The sequence below is a fragment of the Aotus nancymaae genome, unplaced genomic scaffold, assembly GCF_030222135.1.
Source record: "Aotus nancymaae isolate 86718 unplaced genomic scaffold, 86718_ANA_hifiasm-v0.15.2.pri h1tg000011l, whole genome shotgun sequence".
NCBI lineage: Eukaryota > Metazoa > Chordata > Mammalia > Primates > Aotidae > Aotus > Aotus nancymaae.
The window spans coordinates 3,483,322-3,503,632 of NW_026988422.1; the positions used below are offsets into that span (position 1 = coordinate 3,483,322).

General features: G+C 41.5%; 1 protein-coding gene across 4 annotated transcripts in view; it reads left to right on the forward strand.

Annotated features, from left to right (window-relative positions):
• The first annotated feature begins 6,942 nt into the window (after positions 1 to 6,942).
• Positions 6,943 to 20,311, forward strand: part of NXPE3 (neurexophilin and PC-esterase domain family member 3) — a 42,196-nt gene continuing 28,827 nt past the window's right edge. Inside the window, exons 1-3 of one of the 4 annotated variants that reach the window (XM_012476716.2) lie at positions 6,943 to 7,024; positions 9,857 to 10,037; positions 12,771 to 13,056. In XM_012476716.2, coding sequence (XP_012332139.2) covers positions 12,964 to 13,056 — 93 coding nt within the window. In that variant the 5' untranslated portion in view covers positions 6,943 to 7,024; positions 9,857 to 10,037; positions 12,771 to 12,963. Of the gene's footprint in view, positions 7,025 to 7,491; positions 8,600 to 9,856; positions 10,038 to 12,727; positions 13,057 to 20,311 lie in introns of those variants that run through there. The other 3 variants (XM_064374572.1, XM_012476711.3, XM_012476720.3) reach the window with 3 other exon arrangements.

Below are 20,311 nucleotides of genomic sequence, written 5' to 3' on the forward strand. Positions count from 1 at the left end.
CTATCTCCACTAAAAATACAAAATTAGCCAGGCATGGCGGCGCATGCCTGTAATTCCAGCTACTTGGAGGCTGAGGCAGGAGAATCACTTGAACCCAGGAGGTGGAGGTTGCAGTGAGCCGAGATTGTGCTGTTGTACTCCTCCAGCCTGGATGACAGTAAGACCCTGTCTCAAAAAAAAAAAAGTAAAAAAAAGGCGACAATTTGATAAATTTTGACACATTGTGCTCATAAAACCATCACAACAATCAAGATGGCAAACATATCTATTATCTCCAAGAGATTCTTCATTCCCTTCATGACACCTCCTATTTTGTCTGGTTTCTTTTACTCAGCCTGATTATTTGAGATTCATCTGATTGCTTTCCGAGTAGTATTTCATTGTATGTATTTGCCATAATTTGTTTATCCATTAATCTGCTGATAGACATTTGGGTTGTTCGTAGATTTTGGCTATTAGAACTGAAGCTGCTGTGAGCATTTGTGAATAAGTCTTTGTATGAACATATATTTTCATTTTTCTTGGGTAAATACCTAGAAGTGGAATGGCTGGATCTTACAGTAGGTGTATGTCTAACTTTTTAAGAAACTGCCGAACCAATTTTGTTTTCTAAAGTAGTTGCAGCATTTTGCATTCCCACTAGCATTATAGGATGGTTCCAGTTTTTCTGCATCCTTACTAATATTTGATATGATCGATCTTTTTAATTTTGGCCATTCTAGTGGCTACATAGTAGTATTTCAATGTGGTTTTATGTTTCCCTAATGACTAATGATGTGCAGCATCTTTTAATTTATTTGCTATGTGTATATCTTTGGTTCAGTGTTCCTAAATTTGAAATATTCAAACAATTTACTCATCAAAAAAAAAAAAAAAAAAAAATGGGGGCCAGGCGCAGTGGCTCACACCTGTAAATCCCAGCACTTTGGGATGCCGAGGCGGGTGGATCACCTGAGGTGAGGAGTTTGAGACCAGCCAGGCCAACATGCTGAGACCTCATCTCTACTAAAAATACAAAAATTAGCTGAGCGTGGTGGTGCGCACCTGTAATCCCAGCTACTCTAGAGGCAGAGGCAGGAGAATCACCTGAACCCGGGAGGCAGAGGTTGTAGTGAGCCGAGTTTTCACCACTGTACTCCAGCCTGGGTAACAAAGTGAGACTCTATCTAAAAAATAAAATAAGTAAAAATGAAATTGAGTTCTCTGTTTCCTTATGTTGAGTTGTAAGAATTATTTAGGCTGGGAGCGGTGGCTCATGCCTGTAATCCCAGCACTTTGGGAGGCCAAGGCAGGCGGATCATGGGGTCAAGAAGTCGAAACCATCCTGGTTAACACGGTGAAACCCCATCTCTACTAAAAATACAAAAAATTAGCCGGGCATGGTGGCAGGAGCCTGTAGTCCCAACTACTTGGGAAGGTGAGGCAGGAGAATCGCTTGAACCCAGGAGGCAGAGGTTGTAGTTGGTCGAGATCGCGCCACCCACTGCACTCCAGCCTGGGTGGACAGAGCAAGACTGTCTCAAAAAACAAAAAAAAGGGGGGAAGAAAAAGAATTATTTATACAGTCTAGGCACAAGTCCTTGAACAAATATAAAACATTTTGTCTCATTCTGTGGGTTGCCTTTTCACGTTCGTAATCATGCTTTTTGAAGAGAAAAGTGTTAAGATTTTGGTGAAGTCTAATATGTCCATTAAAAAAATTAGTTTGTGCTTTTGGTGTTGTGTTTAAGAAATCTTTGCCATATTCAAGGCCACAAAGATATTCTAAGTTTTTTTTCTAGGTGTTTTTTTTTGGTTATAGCTCTTATATTGAAACCTATGATCCATTTCATGTTAAATTTCGTATATGGTACAAGATAAGTTTGAGGTTTCTTGGTTATTTACATATGGTTATCCAGGTATCCAGCAACGTTTGTTAAAAAAGATTGTTTTTCCCCCATTTAACTGCATTGGGAGCTTTCAAAAATCAACTGGCCATGTATGTATGAATCCATTTCTGGATTGTCTTCTGTTCCAGTGATTTATTTATGTTTCATTTCTACACTGTCTTCATTACTTTAGTTTTATTTATTTATTTATTTACTATAGTTTTATACTAAGTCTTGAAATCAGGTAGTGTTTGAGTCCTTTTGTTTTTTCCTAATGTTGTTTTCTTTGAGTACAGATGCTGTGTAGTTCTGTGTCTAAATTTTACCTACAATGCACCATTTCCATTTTTAGTTTCTTTTAAAATAGAGTGAGAATTTAAAAACATGTATAAAGCCATTGGAATGCACAATACTTCTAGGTTTTTATAATTTCTCCATCTGATTTTTGACAGATTTCTTGTCCATACCTAACTCAATTGCAGTTTTTTTTTTTTTTACCTTTTGAAGCAATTCACTTTTGAGTCTTTCCAAAACACTCAACTTTGTTTTCCTTGAATATTTTATCTTTTTACACTAGATTTCAAAGGTTCACATAATAAGTACTTAGATTATATGATTATAATCACATTATAACTGGAATAAACTGGTTTAGAAACAAATACAAATCAAATTGGTGGGAGTGGAAGTCCACATTCTGGAGAGGGAGTAAAAAGTAAGTCAGTAGGATAGCAAAGCTTTTCTTATATTCTTTCATCTATCTTTGAAGGAAAAGAAAACCTTTTTTCCCCTCAAACAATTGAAGCTGATTCCCAGTTTGGTGATGAGGTGGATGTTGGTGATTCATCAGATAGTATTGAATTAGCAAAAGTATTGGTTCCCAAACTTTCTGGTAATCATAATCTGGGGAGTACACATTGTATGATTCTATTTATATGAAATTCTGGAGAAAGCAACACTATGAGGAGAGAAAATAGATTAGTGGTTGCCAGAGATTGAGGAAGAGATTGACTATTCCCAAATGCAATGGGCTTGCATTTGGGAATTTTTAGGGTGATGAAACTATTCTGTATGGCACTGTGATGGTGGATACATTGTCTATAAACTTGTCAAAATCCATAGAACAATACATCACAAAATCTGAACTTTTTTCAAGCTTTGCCAATAAATCTCTATTGAGGATGTCAAAGGGATCTCAGAATGGAGTGTGGACTGTGACAAATGACACCAACTGTATTACAAATTTATGACATAACTCACTGAGCTAGAAACAAAAAGAACTGCATAGGAACACTGTACTCTGGTTGGTAAATGTTTCTTACAGAGGTACAGGTTGTCTCTTCTGCAACTGCATCCATACTAGGCTCGAACAAGTAAGTCAATATAGATAATGATGGCCAGGTACCTCACTGTTAGAAAAGGAAATTACAGATATGCAAAGGAGAAATGCAGGAATGAACTCTGTGGTGCTGGGTTGGAGTTGGAGATATCAGTTCGAACTCATGCCTATACAGATAGTTATGGAAATAAACATATACATATATATGTCTATATAAATATAAATGTTGCTAGGAAAATGGCTGACACATGACCTGCTTATCTGGCACAGGATGGGAGTTAATGGAAGACCATGCTTCATGCTCAAAGCAAGGAAGACCTCTTTGAAGCACCAGAATGTGGTCAGACTTGCTGGCTCTAGCTGTAGCCTTTTCCCATCTGTTTACTGATTGGCTCTAAAGTAGAGCATGCTCTGTACCTCCAAAGGAAATGCCAAACTGCCACAGCTATAGATCATCTGCTTGATGCTTCGCTTCCTTTTCACCCCCTACGTCCCTGAGCACAGGCTTTTTTGTTTAAGCACTCAATAAATAGTGTGAGTCTCCAGTGCTCTGGGCCTTCGCATCCTCCTACTCAGGAGTCAGCCCCCTGGGAGTCTACCTTTATGCATTCTTACTTTTGTCTCTTAATTTCTTTGTCTCTGCAGACCGTCATTACTTCCTAGGTTGTGTCTGGGCTGGACCCCGACAAATGTGTATATATGTATTTATATAAGTATAAAGATATAGTGTATATGTTAGTTCATGAGTTAGTATACACACATACATTTCTAGCTCTGTACAGGCCTAGAAAGAATGATCCTTCAGTGGCAACAAGCACACCTAGCACCCATGTCTTGGTCTCTATCATTCTTCAATAAAAGGGAACAAGGCTCTTTGGTTGATTCCAGGGATGAGGCAAAGAAAAAAAACTGATCCCAGAACATCTGATAGTGCCAGAAAGTAAGGAAGTGATAAGCAAACAAATGATCAAGTGTGTCAAAAAGACACATGAACCAACTCCAAAGAGATCCCAATGGCAAAAGCTGGAACAATTTGAGCAGTAAAATAACAACAGATTATAAATCAAAGAATAAAATAAATATCCATGAGTGCACCCTGATGTAAATAAACTATTGAATAAATAAATAGGTGGAGAAGACGGGACAACTCTTTTTTTCTAATGTTTTAGTCCGCTCGGGGTACAGAAGGACAACTTTTACAGAAGACTTCCAAATGATAAATGCAGAAGGAATGAAGGAAATAGAAAAATCACCATTAGAAAACCACTATAATAATTGCTACCGCAGAAATCCACTGATGAATGCCAAAATTAATGGGCAAAACTATAAGAAGAGATAGAATATTTGTAGCTTCAAAGTGTCTTCCCTTAAATATATATTGATTATTATGACAGTTTAAACATGTATCCAAAAGTTCTTTGATACTCCTTTCTTTATAAGGTAAAGCTTAATTTCCCTCTCCTGAGTGCGAGCTGGACTTATGACTTGCTACTAACAGATGGAGTACGGAAAAAGAAAATTAGCAACTCTATTTAGTGTCTAAATCACTTTTGCAGATGGGACAGAAATTACTAGTTCCTTAGGTTTCATATCATCATATAAACCTTTTTTTTTTTTTTTTTTTTTGAGATAGGGCCTCACTCTGTCATCCAGGCTGGAGTGCAGTGGCATGATCACAGTTTACTACAGCGTCAACCTCTCAGGCCCAAGCTATCCTCCCACCTCAGCCTCCTGAGTAGCTGGAACTCCAAGCGTGCACCACCATGCCTGGTAAATTTTTTTTTTTTTTTTTTGAGATGGAGTCTCACCTAGGCTGGAGTGCAGTGGCATGATCCCAGCTCACTGCAGCCTCCACCTCCTGTGTTCCAGCAATTTTCCTGCCTCAGCCTGTCACAGGTGTGTGCCACCACGCCCAGCTAATTTTTGTATTTTTAGCAGGGACGGGGTTTCATCATTTTGGCCAGGCTGGTCTTGAACTCCTGACCTCAGGTGATCTTCCCACCTTGGCCTCCCAAAGTGCTAGGATTACAGGTGTGAGCCATCGTGCCCACCCTGGTTAATTTTTGTATTTTTTGCAGAGATGGGGTCTCACTATGTTGCCCAGGCTGGTCTCAATCTCCTAAGCTCAAGCGATCCACCTGCCTTGGCCTCCGAAAGTGCTGCGATTACAGGTTTTGAGCCACCATGCCAGGCTGTGAGATGATCATAAATGAACATTCAGTGGTGTCGCTCCTAATTTACAGTAGAGGGAATGAGTGCAGAGAAGTTAAATAATTTGCCTAGGATGGCGCTACTAGGAAGAAGCAAAGCTGTGGTCCAGATCCAGGTAGGCTAGGATGCAAAGTGAATACTCTGCGTGACAGTATTCTTCACTGAACGTGCTGAGTTGGGAGAGTGGTGACTTTGCAGTGAGGAATCTTTTAAGAAACTGGTAATGATGGATGGGCTTCTCTGATTGGGACTGCTCTTATTTCTGGTTATGACTGTAAAATATGGGTAAATATGGGTAAGATCACTCAAATGCCTCAGGGTTATAAGTGCCTGGGGGAGAATGGGGTCAATGAGGTCCAAAACCATGACCTAGAAATCATCTTGTCCTAAGTATTTTACCACTTGTAAGACAGCCAAACTGTACATGAGGTGGGGGATCCTTCTGGGAGATAAAGCATAGTCAGAGGAGAGAGCTACTATATGGGGCTCTTCTTTGATAGTGGAAGGAAGCTACCTTTATGTCCTCAAAAGGCCCCAGTGTGTGGTATTTCCTCGAGGAAGAAGGAGCATCAGATTGTTACTAGAGAAGAGATCTTTCACCCTGTGGCAGAACTTCCCTTTATCCCATTCGCGGATCAGGTTGCCCACGATGCAGGCCTGCCATGAAACACATCTGAATGAGCACGCAGAGTCCATTACGGTCAAGAAACAAAAAAATACTTAGTTATCATGTATGTTAATTATTTCTTAAACCTTGGATAATAGTACGGTGGTAGGCCTGCTTTTGGGGCCTGTGTTAACCCCACTGTGCTCTGAGCCCTGAGAAACACAGTGCAGCCCACAATCCCTTCGGGTTTCTTGAGCAAGTGTTGTCTTCTAAGGACTCCTCTCAGTTCCTGAATTTCACATAACTGCTACCGACGTTTTACCAGTTAGAAAAATGTCCAAAATGGAATAACCCAGAACTGGGGATGGTGGGGTGAGGAAAGTGTTCTTTGCCAAGAGACCCACATCATGTACAGTGAGGGTAAAAGAACAGGCTGTTTCACTGGCGAATAGAAGTTGTGGACTAATTTCAAAGCAAGGGAAGATTCAAGGATCCGCTATATACGCGCTCATACTTGGCAAACCGCATTTCTCCGGTTCAGGGCACAGCGAATTCCTCCACTGCACAGCAAAGACTGCCCTACTAGAGTCACCTGCGGTGTGGGCACTTTCGCTGACAAGCTTCAACCCCTGAGGCAGGGGGATGCTCCCAGGAGAACCCTGATGTCCGAAGGCCACGAGGATTTGGGTCGCGAGAGGGGCGAGATCTCGGGCCACGGGGCGACAGCTGCAGGGCCGCGTCGCGCGCAGGAGCTCGGCGGCGAGGAGCGCCAGGGCGCCAACTTCGCTTCCAGGCCCGTGGGTTCCGCCGGGCGCGCGCTGCTGTCAGTCAACGCCCTCGGCCCGCCCCCGCCGGAGCTCCACCAATCGTAGCCGGGGGTCGGAGGTGAGAAGACGTCGCGGGGTGAGGAAGGGGGGGCTAGCGGCCTGGCGCAGCGGCGACCGACCCGGGCGTCAGGATCCTTGGCCCCCGGAGAGCGAAGGGGTGGGGCGGGTCCCGGAGGTGAGTGCGGGGTGCGGTCTGCGTACGGGCGCCGGGAGGGGCCGCTGCGGGCGGAGCGACCCATTGCCCGCCCTCTCTAGCGCGCTCCTTGGCTGCGAAGCCCTCCTCCGCGCGCATCGGCTCCCGCGTCCGCAGCCCCATGCGGAGGGTGCAGCTCCGGGGTCGTGGCCGGGAGCGCAGGGGCCAGGGAGGGGAGGCCCCGGTCGAAGGCGTAGGCAGTACTGGAGCCCTGGGTTGCCACAGCGTCGCAGCTGGGAAGCTGGAGGCGAGGCGGGTACCGGCGGGGCGGGGCGGGGCGGGGCCGGGAGCGAGCATCTCCATCCTCAGTTTCCTCGGCTTGCCGCAACGCCACTGCTCGGTGGAGTCCGGACCTCCACGCCGCCGCGAAGGGCTGCTGTCCCCCGGGCACCGCCACCAACCCGGTGCAGGGCACTTGGCGACGCCTCGCTGCCCGTCTCACGTCTCGGCTCATCGCTGCTCTGGGCACCAGCTGCCTCTTGGCTGGCGCTGCTGTCACACGGTGGACTGTTCCTGCCTTACTGAGCTGCCGTTTGGGGACATCAGATTCAGGTCGTATGGGGAGAAAGGAGTGTAACTTTACAAAGTGTGATATGTAGACCCTGGCCTGTTGCCCATTTCTGCCTGATCAAAGGCCAACTAGGGTGGTGATAAGAAGGGTTCCGAGGCAGGATTTATGCAACATTTATGTAAAATTGTAAATTTTCTTTGCTTTCCATTATCTACGCTAAAGGGGCATTGTGGCCACATAAACTAAAGATAAAGAATCACACTGCTCTGGTGGGGCTCCCCCCGCCTCACTGTGGTTAATTATCATTTGGAACATTAGGATATATTTGAAACTGGCAGGACTCCCAGACCCCGATAATTGTCTGAGTGGAGGCAGCAGCATACAATTTCTCCGTCGTGTTTAGCTTCTGCTTTTCTTTTCTTTTCTTTCTTTCTTTTTTTTTGGCTTCTGACCAGAGATTCGGTTCACAGCAAAGGTTCTGCTTTTCTTTGACTCTCTTAGTATTTTTTTTTTCCATGTCTGTTACCCTCACAATCTCTTTGGGGCTGATAGAGTGCTGTTATTTGTTACTGAGAAAGGAAACGAAGGGGTAAATCACAGAAGTGGAGTCGGCTGTCCCTATTGCCCGGGAATTGGGTTATTCTGACTGGATAATTCAAACATCATTTTGAAAAGGTCATCCTTTTACCAACTGAAACAAATAACACCCCCTGGTCATTCTATACTAGTGGTTCTCCTGCTGGGCTGTATGTTGTAATCATCTAGGGACCTTAAAAAAAAAAGCTGCTGCTTGGGCCTATTCCCACAGATTCTGATTTAATTGGTTGAGTGGGGCCCAGTTATTCATATTTTTAAAAAGCTTCCACGATGATTATTAATGTTCATGCAGGATTGAAGACCACAACCTCTCAATGTGTTCGATATTTAAAAAATAGCACTTAGTACGGTGTGACTTACATAACTGATTTTATTACTTCTCCACCTGCCATGTAACCTCCATGAATACATGGGGCCCTGCTTTGGAAGAAGGGCAAGGGAAGGTCCAGGTGAGTCAGCACTTTGGGCATGTGGGGTTGGAGGACATGAAGGAGAAGTGGCATCTGTGGAAACAAGTCTTGTAGACTACTGTCTCTGCTTCATCTTTTTTCAAGGATTGGCCCCATTTCGTTAACCCATCATTGTTGTGGTCTTGGATGGGTCTCCAGTTCTTCATTCTGTAGATCCTGCCCTGTTTCAAGGTTTTTCTCTGCATCCTATGAAATACAGCTACTCTTTGCAAAGTTTGAAATATAAGCATTTAAGTGTAGATACTTTCCATGTAAATCTGTGCTTTTGTCTCTTACTGTTCTTCCAAACTATGTGTTCTGAACTAAAGTTGCTCTGACTAGTACAATTACATTTATGTGGCTAACAGGTCAGACTATTTAGGATAGAGACTGCCTCAGAAACTGGACAGTTCCCATGCAGTTGTCCTCTAATATATTGTCTTTGTGGAATGGTTGCCTGAGAACATTAGCTCCCCAGGGGATGTAGGGTTGCTGTCTAATTTTCATTGTTTAGCATTGAATTCAGGAATTTCCTTTGTGTTACTGACAATTGTAAATCTAAATGATGTAAGCAACTACTTTGTAATTCTCTTGTGAGATGAGGTAGAACCCTAACGGCAATCTGGGATTACTGTCACAGGCCATAATGAAGTTAGATTGGCCACTGTGAGTCCTGGATATGGAAGTAGGCTTAATAAAAATTTGGCAGAACACTTCCAACAAATACTGGGTCCCACATGTAAGGCAGAGCACGCATTTAACTTTTTACTTGTGCTTTGCACATATTAATCAAAATAAAGTGTGAATAAGTGGTGGTCTGACATTTGAAAACACGATCACTCAAGTTTAGATTCCTTGAATTATAACTTTTAGATCTGTACAGATACTTATTTTTTTCTGTAGTGGAAAACAAGATCATTGAATCATTGAGCTTACAGAATTATAATAGTTTTTAAGAAAAAAACATTTAGAGCTTTTATCTTTGGTTTCTATTTTTTCACTTATATTGCTATTTATAAAGTTTTGACCTTCAGCCAAGGTCTGAGAATGATTTACCAGTTTGAAGTTAATGTATTTAAATAGACAATTACTATTTCTTATTAGTAAGGAAAAGGAAACATTCCTATCCCCACTCCTTCTACTGTATCATATATAACTCTGCCTGTTAAATTGTACTCTTAATTTCTACATGTTTTTTTATTTTATTTTATTTTCAGTATCTTTAACCTTTGTATCATGTGCATATTTCCGTTGCAGCAAGAAGAATGATATAAAAATGAAAAAAACATTTATGTGTGTTTCAAATGTGGCATGAAGAAAATAAGGACTGCTGGTCAAAATTGCCTGAGTTCAGAATTTCATGCTGGAAGGAAAGTTAGACATAACTTCTAATTTCTAGTTCCAGTAAGCCTCTCTTCTTGGAAAATTTCCAAAAAAGGTAAATTGCATTGAATTATATATTTTTACTTTATTGGTTAATCTGAGAAACTTTGGAATCATTCCCTGCCAACACTGTTGTTTTTACTTGATTTTAAGGCTCCTTACAAATAGCTTTCTTGTTATAATGCGTAGGTTTTATATTTATAGGACAATACCAGAAACCTGTTATAGGTTTTTTTTTTTAAACTGCAATTACCTCATGCTGTAAAATAGGTTTCTTCTTTCACTTAAAAAGTCTTTCAGTTTAAGTTCAATTGATTTCGCATATGATTTAATGCTTTGTTTCTCCTGTGTCTCATCTTTCATTTTTACTTTTAGAAATTGGTTTTATTCTTTATTTTATTTTATTTTATTTGAGACAGAGTCTCGCTCTGTTATCCAGGCTGGAGTATATTGGTGTGATCATGGTTCACTGTAGCCTTGACCTCCTAGGCTCAAACAATTCTCCTACCTCAGCCTCCTGAGTAGCTGGGACTAAGGCAAGTACCACCATGCCCAGCTAATTAATTTTTTTTTTTTTATAGAGTTGGGGGTCTCACTATCTTGCCTAGGCTAGTCTCGAACTCCTGGTCTCAAGCAATCCTCCTGCCGTGGCCTCCCAAAGTGGCGGGATTACTGGCGTTTGCCACCATGCCTGGCCGAGCTTTATTCTTTGTGTTTTTGATTTTTATTTCCTGGTGAAAAATTGGGACATACAGATAAAGGAGAAAACAAAAACTGCGCAGAGGTGACAACTCTTAAAATTTTAGTGTACATCTTTTCAAAGACGTCTCTCTAGTGTGCCTCATGTAACATCTACTTAGGTGTACAAATGGGTCTCTCAAATGTCAGTGTTCTGCTTGCTTATGGCACAAAGTCAGGTCTTTACCTGGCACGATCCTCCTAAATTATTGTCAGTAGAGGTCTCTAGCTGGGAGGGCCTTCTTGCGTTGCTGCCTTTAGAGTCTCCTGCCCTTGCCTTCCTTCTGCATCACTGACAGTGTTGTGTTGCTGCTGCCTGGCTGAACCACGCTAATGTCCTTTCAATGGCTAGTGTCCCCACAACCCATGACCACACCTGCCTATGGTGCAACTGAGTTCCTGTGGAGGACCATCTTTGGTCTTTTCCCTCTCTAGCCATCAGGGAAACCTGGTTTGTTTTTTTTTTATAGACAACTTTTTGAGAAGGATTTTGATAGCAGCACAACTGGGGCCCTGATGACAGAGTTATCTTCTGTTTTTACAGCCAGTCTCTTCCCAGAATTTGTAGGCAGTTTGAGGTGGATGAGTGTCTGGATATTGGAGAGGGGAGGTGTTAGGGGGCCAGGGAATGGAGAAGCACAGTCTTTCACAGTTCCCGCATCCCTGTGGAGGTGGCCAGAACTGGTGGATTTATTTTTCCTTAAGAAGGGACTGACGTCTTGTCTAATATGAGTGTAAGCTTTTCAAGGGGAATTTCTGGCACTTAGTACAGTGTGTGGTACAGAGAAGGCCTCCATAATTATTTGTTGCATAAGTAAAGAACTAAGTACCTCGAACAAATCAGAAAAGTATGATACAGTTCACTAAGTTGCTTTTTCTCTGATATATGGTTTAAAAAATATAGTCATAATTGGTATAGTCTAGTTTGAGAGAGAAGAAATGGAAGGTGACAGAGAAAAAAATACAAATAGAGATCAGCTGAGAAGTGAAAATAATAAGTGCTGTGGGAACTCTGAGGATGGAAAGCTTGTTGGAATGGCTCACCCTTGTCTCCTGTGTAAAGCTGATTGGTATTGTCACTGAGGTTGGGAATGGTTCAGACAGGTGAGGCAGAGGAGTGAGAGAATGGGGGCTTGCCAGGTCCAACACAAAGCGGAGGGAGGCGTTGACACAGCTGAGCTATTCTGAGATACTCTGTACCATGATTTTGTACCCTTTCTGCCTTTATTTCTGTGTCCTTCCCTCCATGGAAAGCCTCGCTGGGGACAGAATACTAGGACATTTTCTGTTTACTTACCTCAAAATAGCAAGTGGAAAGAGCATTTGAAGTTGTTGCATGAGAGAACACTTAGGCGTGGCTGACTCTGAAGTCCTGTCTCTAGCAGATATGATGAAGGATTTTGGGATCCTGTTACCCATTTTTCAAGGTTGATTTTTCTACCCCCAATCTTCCAGGCAGATGTGTGTCCTCCTGTGCCTTATTACTTAGCTGAGGGAGCATCAGGACCACATATGTGGTGGGAGAGAGCTGGAAACCCAATGACTGTGTCCTATCTCCTACCATACTTAGGAGTGGCACTCCTTGTTTTCCAGAGAATGTCAGGATGCTTTGCACTGTATCCCAGAGCTCTTCATGAAAACAGTTTCCTCTTCATGTTCTTTAAGTGTAATTAATATAGCAGTGTTATATCACTTAAACTAAAGGGGAAGGGAAGTGATTTTATTTACTGAGATCTCTAGAAATTTAACGGTTACTTTTATTTCACAATTTCTGAGTTTGAAGACGTACTTCCTTGATTCTTAACAGTTAAAACCTAAATAGACAATAGGGAAAATTTTACTGTATTTACACAGAAGCCTGCACTGGGAAAGGAGACTTTGAGGAGATTGTCTGGAAATGAAAAGACATCACTGTGCTCTGGCTCTTTGCTTTCTCCTTGTGACTTTGGGCCTTAGATAAGGTTAAGGAAGAGGAAATGTGATGTTATTCCTCTCACCCCACTCTAGGCCATTGCAGTTGGTGATGTTCTCTCATCTCCCCTCTTTGAAGCAGTTCTTTGAAGAAAAATGTGCTGCTTGAATCAACTGCAGTCTCTTCGCTACATAAGAGCTGTTAAGAGTACTAGTCTTAGAAGCAAATGAAACTGGAAGCTCATCTGCAGCTCAAAAAAACAAAGACATGGAATTTTAAAGAGTGGAGGTAGCCGGGTGTCGGCCATGGGTGATCAACACACAGCCAGACAATGTGGACCAATTTCTTCAAACTACGACTTTTCTGCTGTCTGCTTGCAGTGTTGATGGTGGTGGTGCTGGTCATCAATGTTACTCAGGTAGAGGTGAGTACCCAGTGTAATCCCTCATAACTAAGGAAGCCCAGTCTGGGGATTTGGTCCTAATCAGCCTGGGAAAATGTTGGTTATTGGAAGCTTATCCTAGTTACAGTTCTTGTTTTCATTTATTCAATAAATATTTAAGTGCCTACAATGGTTATATACTGGGCTAGTCACTGAGGGTACAGTGAAGACATTTCTTCACTTACGGGCCTTCAATTCTAGGACTCATATTGTAAGTGTGCATAGAAGAAAATAATAAGTAATAATCACATAATAATCATAATGATGGCTAGGTGCGGTGGCTCACGTCTGTAATCCCAGCACTTTGGGAGGCTGAGGTGGGTGGATCATGAGGTCAAGAGATCAAGACCATCCTGGCCAACATGGTGAAAACCCGTCTCTACTAAAAATACAAAAATTAGCTGGGCGTGGTAGGCGCATGCTTGTCCCAGCTACTCAGGAGGCTTAAGCAAGAGAATTGCTTAAACCCAGGAGGCAGAGGTTGCGTTGAGCCTAGATTGCGCCATTGCACTCCAGCCTGGGTGATGGAGTGAGACTCTGTCTTAAAAAAAAAAATAGTAATGATAATTGGAGATTGTGAAAAGTACAATAAGGAAAGGGAGCTCTTCTAGGATAGCTTTAGAGTGATGAAGGAAAATCCTCTTCAAGGAGGGGACCTTTTAGTCGACACATGGGAAAAAGCTGAAGGAGTATTTCAAGGGAGGGAGTAGATGGATCTGTTTTGAAGATTACTAGATGGCACTCAGGGGTGGGGACCATGTCTTACTGAAGCCCTCACAAGGGCCTGGCACTGAGAAGGGTCTTAGCAGTGTTCCTTCTTCCTTGCCCCCAGCCCCAACATGAACTCATATAACCAAAACTTATGGAGGAGTTCTCGATGAAAGGATGCTTTCCTTTTGTTTTGTTGGTTGTGGTACTTCTCAGATTACATATCCAACTTAATTATGGCATTTCTTTTCTTATTAGGGGTAGCATAAGATTCTCTAAAAGCTAAGCCATAGGCTTTTAAAAAAATTTCTCCTGCTGGAACCAACTTTGTGGTTTTTAGGAGAACACCTAATCTCACTATGAAATGGGCACACTAAGGTTCTACAGATCTTTTTATGTGTGCAATGAGTAAAACTTGTTAGGTACTTTGGAGAATGTGAAGTAATTCTGTTACAGATTTCCTATTGGAAATAGCTTAAGGCATAAAAGGTAGGTATTTCTTCTTCTTTTTCTTTGCTTAAACTGTTCTTGCATGTTTTACTATATAAGGTACTACCAATTCTACACCAGTAGTTCCTTTTGCCTGGTAGCTGTTGATGATGTGTCTAGGTATTTTAGAAACGCCTCTTTTTTAAAAAAATTTTTTGTGGTAAATATACATAACATAGACTTTGTCATTTTAACCACTTTTAAGTGCACAATTGAGTAGCATTAAGTACATTCATGTTGTTGTGCAACTGCCACCACCATCTATGTCTAGAACTTTTTCATCTTCCCAAACTGCAACTCTTTACCCATTAAACAGTGATTACCTAGGCCAGGTGCAGTGGCTCATGCCTGTAATGCCAGCACTTTGGGAGGCTGAGGCAGGAGGATCACTTTAGGTCAGGAGTTCAAGACCAGCCTGGTCAACGTGGTGAAAGCCTGTCTCTACTGAAAGTACAAAAATTAGCTGAGCATGGTGGTGCAAGCCTGTAATCCCAGCTGTTCGGGAAGCTGAAGCATGAGAATTGCTTGAACCTGGGAGGCAGAGGTTGCTGTGAGCCGAGATTGAACCACTGCACTCCAGCTTGGGTGACAGAGAGAGACTGTCTCAAAACAAAAACAAAACAAAAACAAAAACAATAACAAAACAAAAACCCAATGACAACAAAAAAACAATGATTACCCATTCCTCCCTACCCCCTGCTGCTTGGCATACACTCTTCTTTCTGTCTCTATGAACTCAACAACTCTAAGTACCTCATATAAGTGGAATCATATGGTATTTGTCTTTTTTTGAGACATAGTCTCGCTCTGTTGCCCAGGCTGGGGTACAGTGGCATGATCTTGGCTCACTGCAACCTCTGCCTCCTGAGTTCAAGTGATTCTCATGCCTCAGCCTTCCAGCTGGGATTATAGGCATGTGCCACCATGCCCAGCTAATTTTTGTACTTCTAGTAGAGATGGGGTTATGCCATGTTGACCAGGCTGGTCTTGAATTCCTGGCCTCAAGCAATCCGCCCATCTTGGCCTTCCAAAGTGCTGGGATCAGAGGTGTGAGCCACCAAGCCTGGCCAGGTATTTGTCTTTTTGTGATTGGCTAATTTCTGTTAGCATAATGTCCCTAAGGTTTACTTATGTAGAATGTATCAGAATTTCTTTTATTTTTAAGGCTGAGTAATACTTCTCTGTCTGTCTACACAGAGATGGAGGAATATTATTCAACCTTAAAAAGGAAGGAAATTCTGATACATGCTACAACATGTACATACATACCACATTTTGTTTATCCGTTCATCTGTTGTTAGATGTTTGGGTTGCTTCTACCTTTTGGCTATTGCAAATAACAAGTATTTCTTCAAGACTCTGCTTTTAATTCTTTGGAATATATACCCACAAATGGAATTGCTGGATCATATGGTAATTTTAATTTTTTGAGGAACCACCATATTGTTTTCCATAATAGCTGCATCATTTTTTATCCTCATCAACAGTACACAAGGGTTCCATTTTCTTTGCATCCTTGCCAGTGCTTGTTATTTTTTTGATAGTAGCCTTCTTTGTGGGTGTAAGGTAGTGTATCACCGTAGTTTTAATTTGTATTGCCATAATGATTAATGAAAGATGTTGAGCATCTTTCTATGTGCTTTTGGAGAAGTATCTATTCAATTCCTATACCTGTTGTTTAATGGAGCTCTTTGTTTTTTGTCGTTGAGTTGTAGGAGTTCTTTATATATTCTGGATATTCACTCCTTATCAGACATATGATTTTCAGGTGTTTTTTCCCATTCCATAGGTTGCCTTTTCACTCCGTTGATTTTGTCCTCTGATACACAAAAATTTTTACTTTTGATGTAGTCCGGTTTATCTATTTTGACTTTTGCTGCCTGTGTATTTGGTGTTATATTCAAGAAATCATTGGCAAATTCAATGCTGTGAGACTTTTCCTCTGTGTTTTCTTCTAAGAGTTTTATAGTTTTAGCTCTTACATTTAGGTCTTTGGTCTGCTTTGTTATCCTTTAAAACAATTGTGATAAAACACGTAAAATTTGCTCTTAGTTATTTTTAGGTGTACAGCTTATAAGTTTTTTTTTTTTTTTTTTTTTTTTTTTTTTTTTGAGATGGAGTCTGGCTCTGTTACCTAGGCCGGAGTACAATGGCACAATCTTAGCATACTGCAACCTCTGCCTCCCAGGTGCAAGTGATTCTTCTGCCTCAGCTTCCCAAGTAACTGGGATTACAGGTGTCTGCCACTATGCCAAGATAATTTTTGTATTTTTAGTAGAAACAGGGCTTTGCCACATTGACCAGGCTGGTCTTGAACTCCTGACCTCAGGTGATCCACTCGCCTTGGCCTTCCAAAGTGCTGAGAATATAGGCGTGAGCCACCATGCCCAGCCTCAGTAGCATTGTCTTATTTGCATTGTCTTGAAATAGATCTCCAAAACCCCTTTTATCCTTTTAATATCTGTAGAATTGTGTTTTATCTTATTACTCCTGATCAGTCTGAGCAGAGTTTTGTGTTTTATTGATCTTTTTGAAGAACCAGCTTTTGGTTTCATTATTTTTCTGTATTTTTTCTGTTTCCTGTTGGGTGAGTTTCCATTTTGATCTTTATTGTTTCCCTTCTTCTGTTTCCTTTGGATTTAATTGTCTCTTTCTAGTTTCTTAAAGTGGTAGACAAAGTCGTTGTTTTGAGATCTTTCTTTTCTAATTAAATGTTTAATGCTATAAATTCTCTTTTACAAGACTGGGTGTGGTGGCTTATGCCTGTAATCCCAGCACTTTGGGAGAGTGAGATGGGAGGATCACTTGAGGCCAGAAGTTTGAGACCACCCTGGGCAACATAGTGAGACCCCATCTCTACAAAAAATTTTTAAAAATTAGCTGGGTATAATGGTGTGTGCCTGCAATCCTAGCTACTTGGGAAGCTGAGTCAGGATAATCCCTTGAGCCCAGGAGTTTAAGATAATGGTTAGCTATGATCATGTCACTGCACTTCAGCTTGGGCAACAGAGTGAGACCCTGTCTCTAAAAAAAAAATAAAAAAATTTATTTCTATATACTGCTCTAGTGTATACCACACATTTAGATATGGTTTGTTTTCATTTTCATTTTCATTCAGCTGAACTACATTCTAATTTTCCTTTTTCTTTTCTTTAACCCATGTGTTATTTAAGTTTTTTTTTTTTTGAGACAAGTTTCATTCTGTCACCCAGGCTGGAGTGCAGTGGCATGCTCATGGCTCACTGCAGCTACAACCTTTGGACTCAAGTAATCTTCTCACCTCACCCTCCCAAGTAACTGGGACTACAGGTGTCTGCCACCATACCCAGCTAATTTTTTATGTTTTTGCAGAGATGGGGTCTCACTCTGTTGTCCAGGCTTGTCTCAAACTTCTAGACTCAAACGATCCTCCTGTCTAAGCCTCCCAAAGTGCTGCAATTACAGGTGTGAGCCACTGCATCCAGCCCCATATATTATTTAGAAGTGTTATTTAACTTTCAAATATTTGGATATTTTGCAAATACCTTTCTGTTATTGATTCCTGATTTAGTTGTCTGAGAACATACTTTGTATGACTTGAATTCTTTTAAAACATTATCCAGATTTGTTTATGGCACAGAATATGTTCTATTTTGGTATATAGTCTATGTGTACTGGAAAGGAATGCATTCTGCTGTTACTGCATGGAGTATTCTATAAATGTCAGTTAGATCCACATGGTTCATGGTGTTGGTCATCATCTGTATATCCTTCCTGTTTTCTGCTCTGTCAGTTATTGAAAGGAATATTGAAATCTCTGACTATAATTGTGAATTTGTCTAGTTCACCTTGCATTTCTGTCAGTTTTCACTTCATGTGTTGTGAAGTTCTATTCTTTTTTGTTCTTTTTTTTTTTTTTTTTGAGACGGAGTTTCTCTCTTATTACCCAGGCTGGAGTGCAATGGCGCGATCTCGGCTCACCGCAACCTCCGCCTCCTGGGTTCAGGCAATTCTCCTGCCTCAGCCTCCTGAGTAGCTGGGATTACAGGCACGCGCCACCATGCCCAGCTAATTTTTTGTATTAGTAGAGACGGGGTTTCACCATGTTGACCAGGATGGTCTCTATCTCTTGACCTCGTGATCCACCCGCCTCGGCCTCCCAAAGTGCTGGGATTACAGGCTTGAGCCACTGCACCCGGCCGAAGTTCTGTTCTTAGGTACTTAATGTTTAGAATTGTTGTGTCCTCTTGATGAATGCAGTTGCTTTATCATCACAAATTGGCCTTCTTCATCCTTGGTAAAATTCTTTCCTCTGAAATGTACTGTATATGATATTATATAACCACTCTAGCTTTCCTTTGTTTGCTGTTAGCAAGTATATCTTTTTCCATCATTTTGGTATTATTTTTTATTGTTTTTGAGACAGGGTCATGCTCTGTTGCCCAGGCTGGAATGCAGTGGCACGATCATGACTCATCACAACCTTTATCTCCCACGCTCAAGCAGTCCTCCCCACTCAGCCCTTCCCACTCAGCCTCCTGAGTAGCTGGGACTACAGGCATGGGCCACCATGCCTGGCTAATTTTTTGTATTTTCTTTTTAGATACGGGTTTCACCATGTTGCCCAGACTGGTCTTGAACTCTTGGGCTCAAGTGATCCGGCTGCCTTAGCCTTCCAAAGTGCTAGGATTAAAGGTTGAGTCACCATATCCAGCCAGTTTACTATTTTTTAAACCTATTTATGTTTTTATATTTATTTATTTATTGTATTTTTTAAAAAATTTATTTTAGGTTTGAGGGTACAGTCCGGTACCCTCTCTGCTCCTCTCCCTCCCCCCACTCTTCCCCCTCAAGTAAACCCCTGTTTTTTCTTTCTTTGTATTCATAAGTTCTTATCATGTAGTTCCCAGTTATAAGTGAGAACATGCAGTATTTGATTTTCTGTTTCTGTGTTAGTTTGTTAAGGATAATAGCCTCCAACTCCATCCATGTTCCCATAAAAAAACATGATCTTGTTCTTTCTTATGGCTGTATAGTATTCCTTTTTTTTTTGAGACAGAGTTTCGCTCTTGTTACCCAGGCTGGAGTGCAATGGCGCGATCTCTGCTGACCGCAACCTCCGCCTCCTGGTTTCAGGCAATTCTCCTGCCTCAGCCTCCTAAGTAGCTGGGATTACAGGCATGCGCCACCATGCCCAGCTAATTTTTTTGTATTTTATTAGCAGAGACGGGGTTTCACCATGTTGACCAGGATGGTCTCGATCTCTTGACCTCTTGATCTACCTGCCTTGGCCTCCCAAAGTGTTGGGATTACAGGCGTGAGCCACCGCGCCCGGCGGCTGTATAGTATTCCATGCTATATATGTAATATAAGATTTTCTTATATTTCATATGAATATAAGATTTTCATTGTCCAATCTGTTATTGTTAGGCATTTAGGTTGATTCCATGTCTTTGCCATTGTGAATAGTGCTGCAGTGAACATTCACATACATACATCTTTATGGTGGAATGATTTATATTCCACTGGGTATATACTGAATAATAAGATTGCTGGGTGGAATGGTAGTTCTGTTTTTAGGTCTTTCAGGAAATGCCATACTGCTTTCCACAAAGGTTAAACTAATTTACACTCCCACCAACTGTGTGTATGTGTTCCCTTTCCTCTTCAACCCTGCCAGCATCTGTTATTTTTTGACTTTTTAATAGTTGCTATTCTGACTGGTGTGAGATCTCACTGTGGTTTTGATTTGTATTTTTCTAATGATCAGTGATGTCGACCTTTTTTAAATATGCTCTTTGGCTGTATGTATGTCTTTTGAGAAGTTTCTGTTCATGTCCTTTGCCCACTTTTTAATGGGGCTGTTTTTCTCTTGTAAATTTGTTTAAGTTCCTCGTAGATGCTGGATATTAGACCTTTGTCAGATGCATAGTTTGCAAATATTTTCTCCCATTATGCAGGTTGTCTGTTTACTTTGTTGATATTTCCTTTTGCTGTGCACAGGCTCTTAAGTTTAATTAGATCCTACTTGTCAATTTCTGCTTTTGTTGCAATTGCTTTT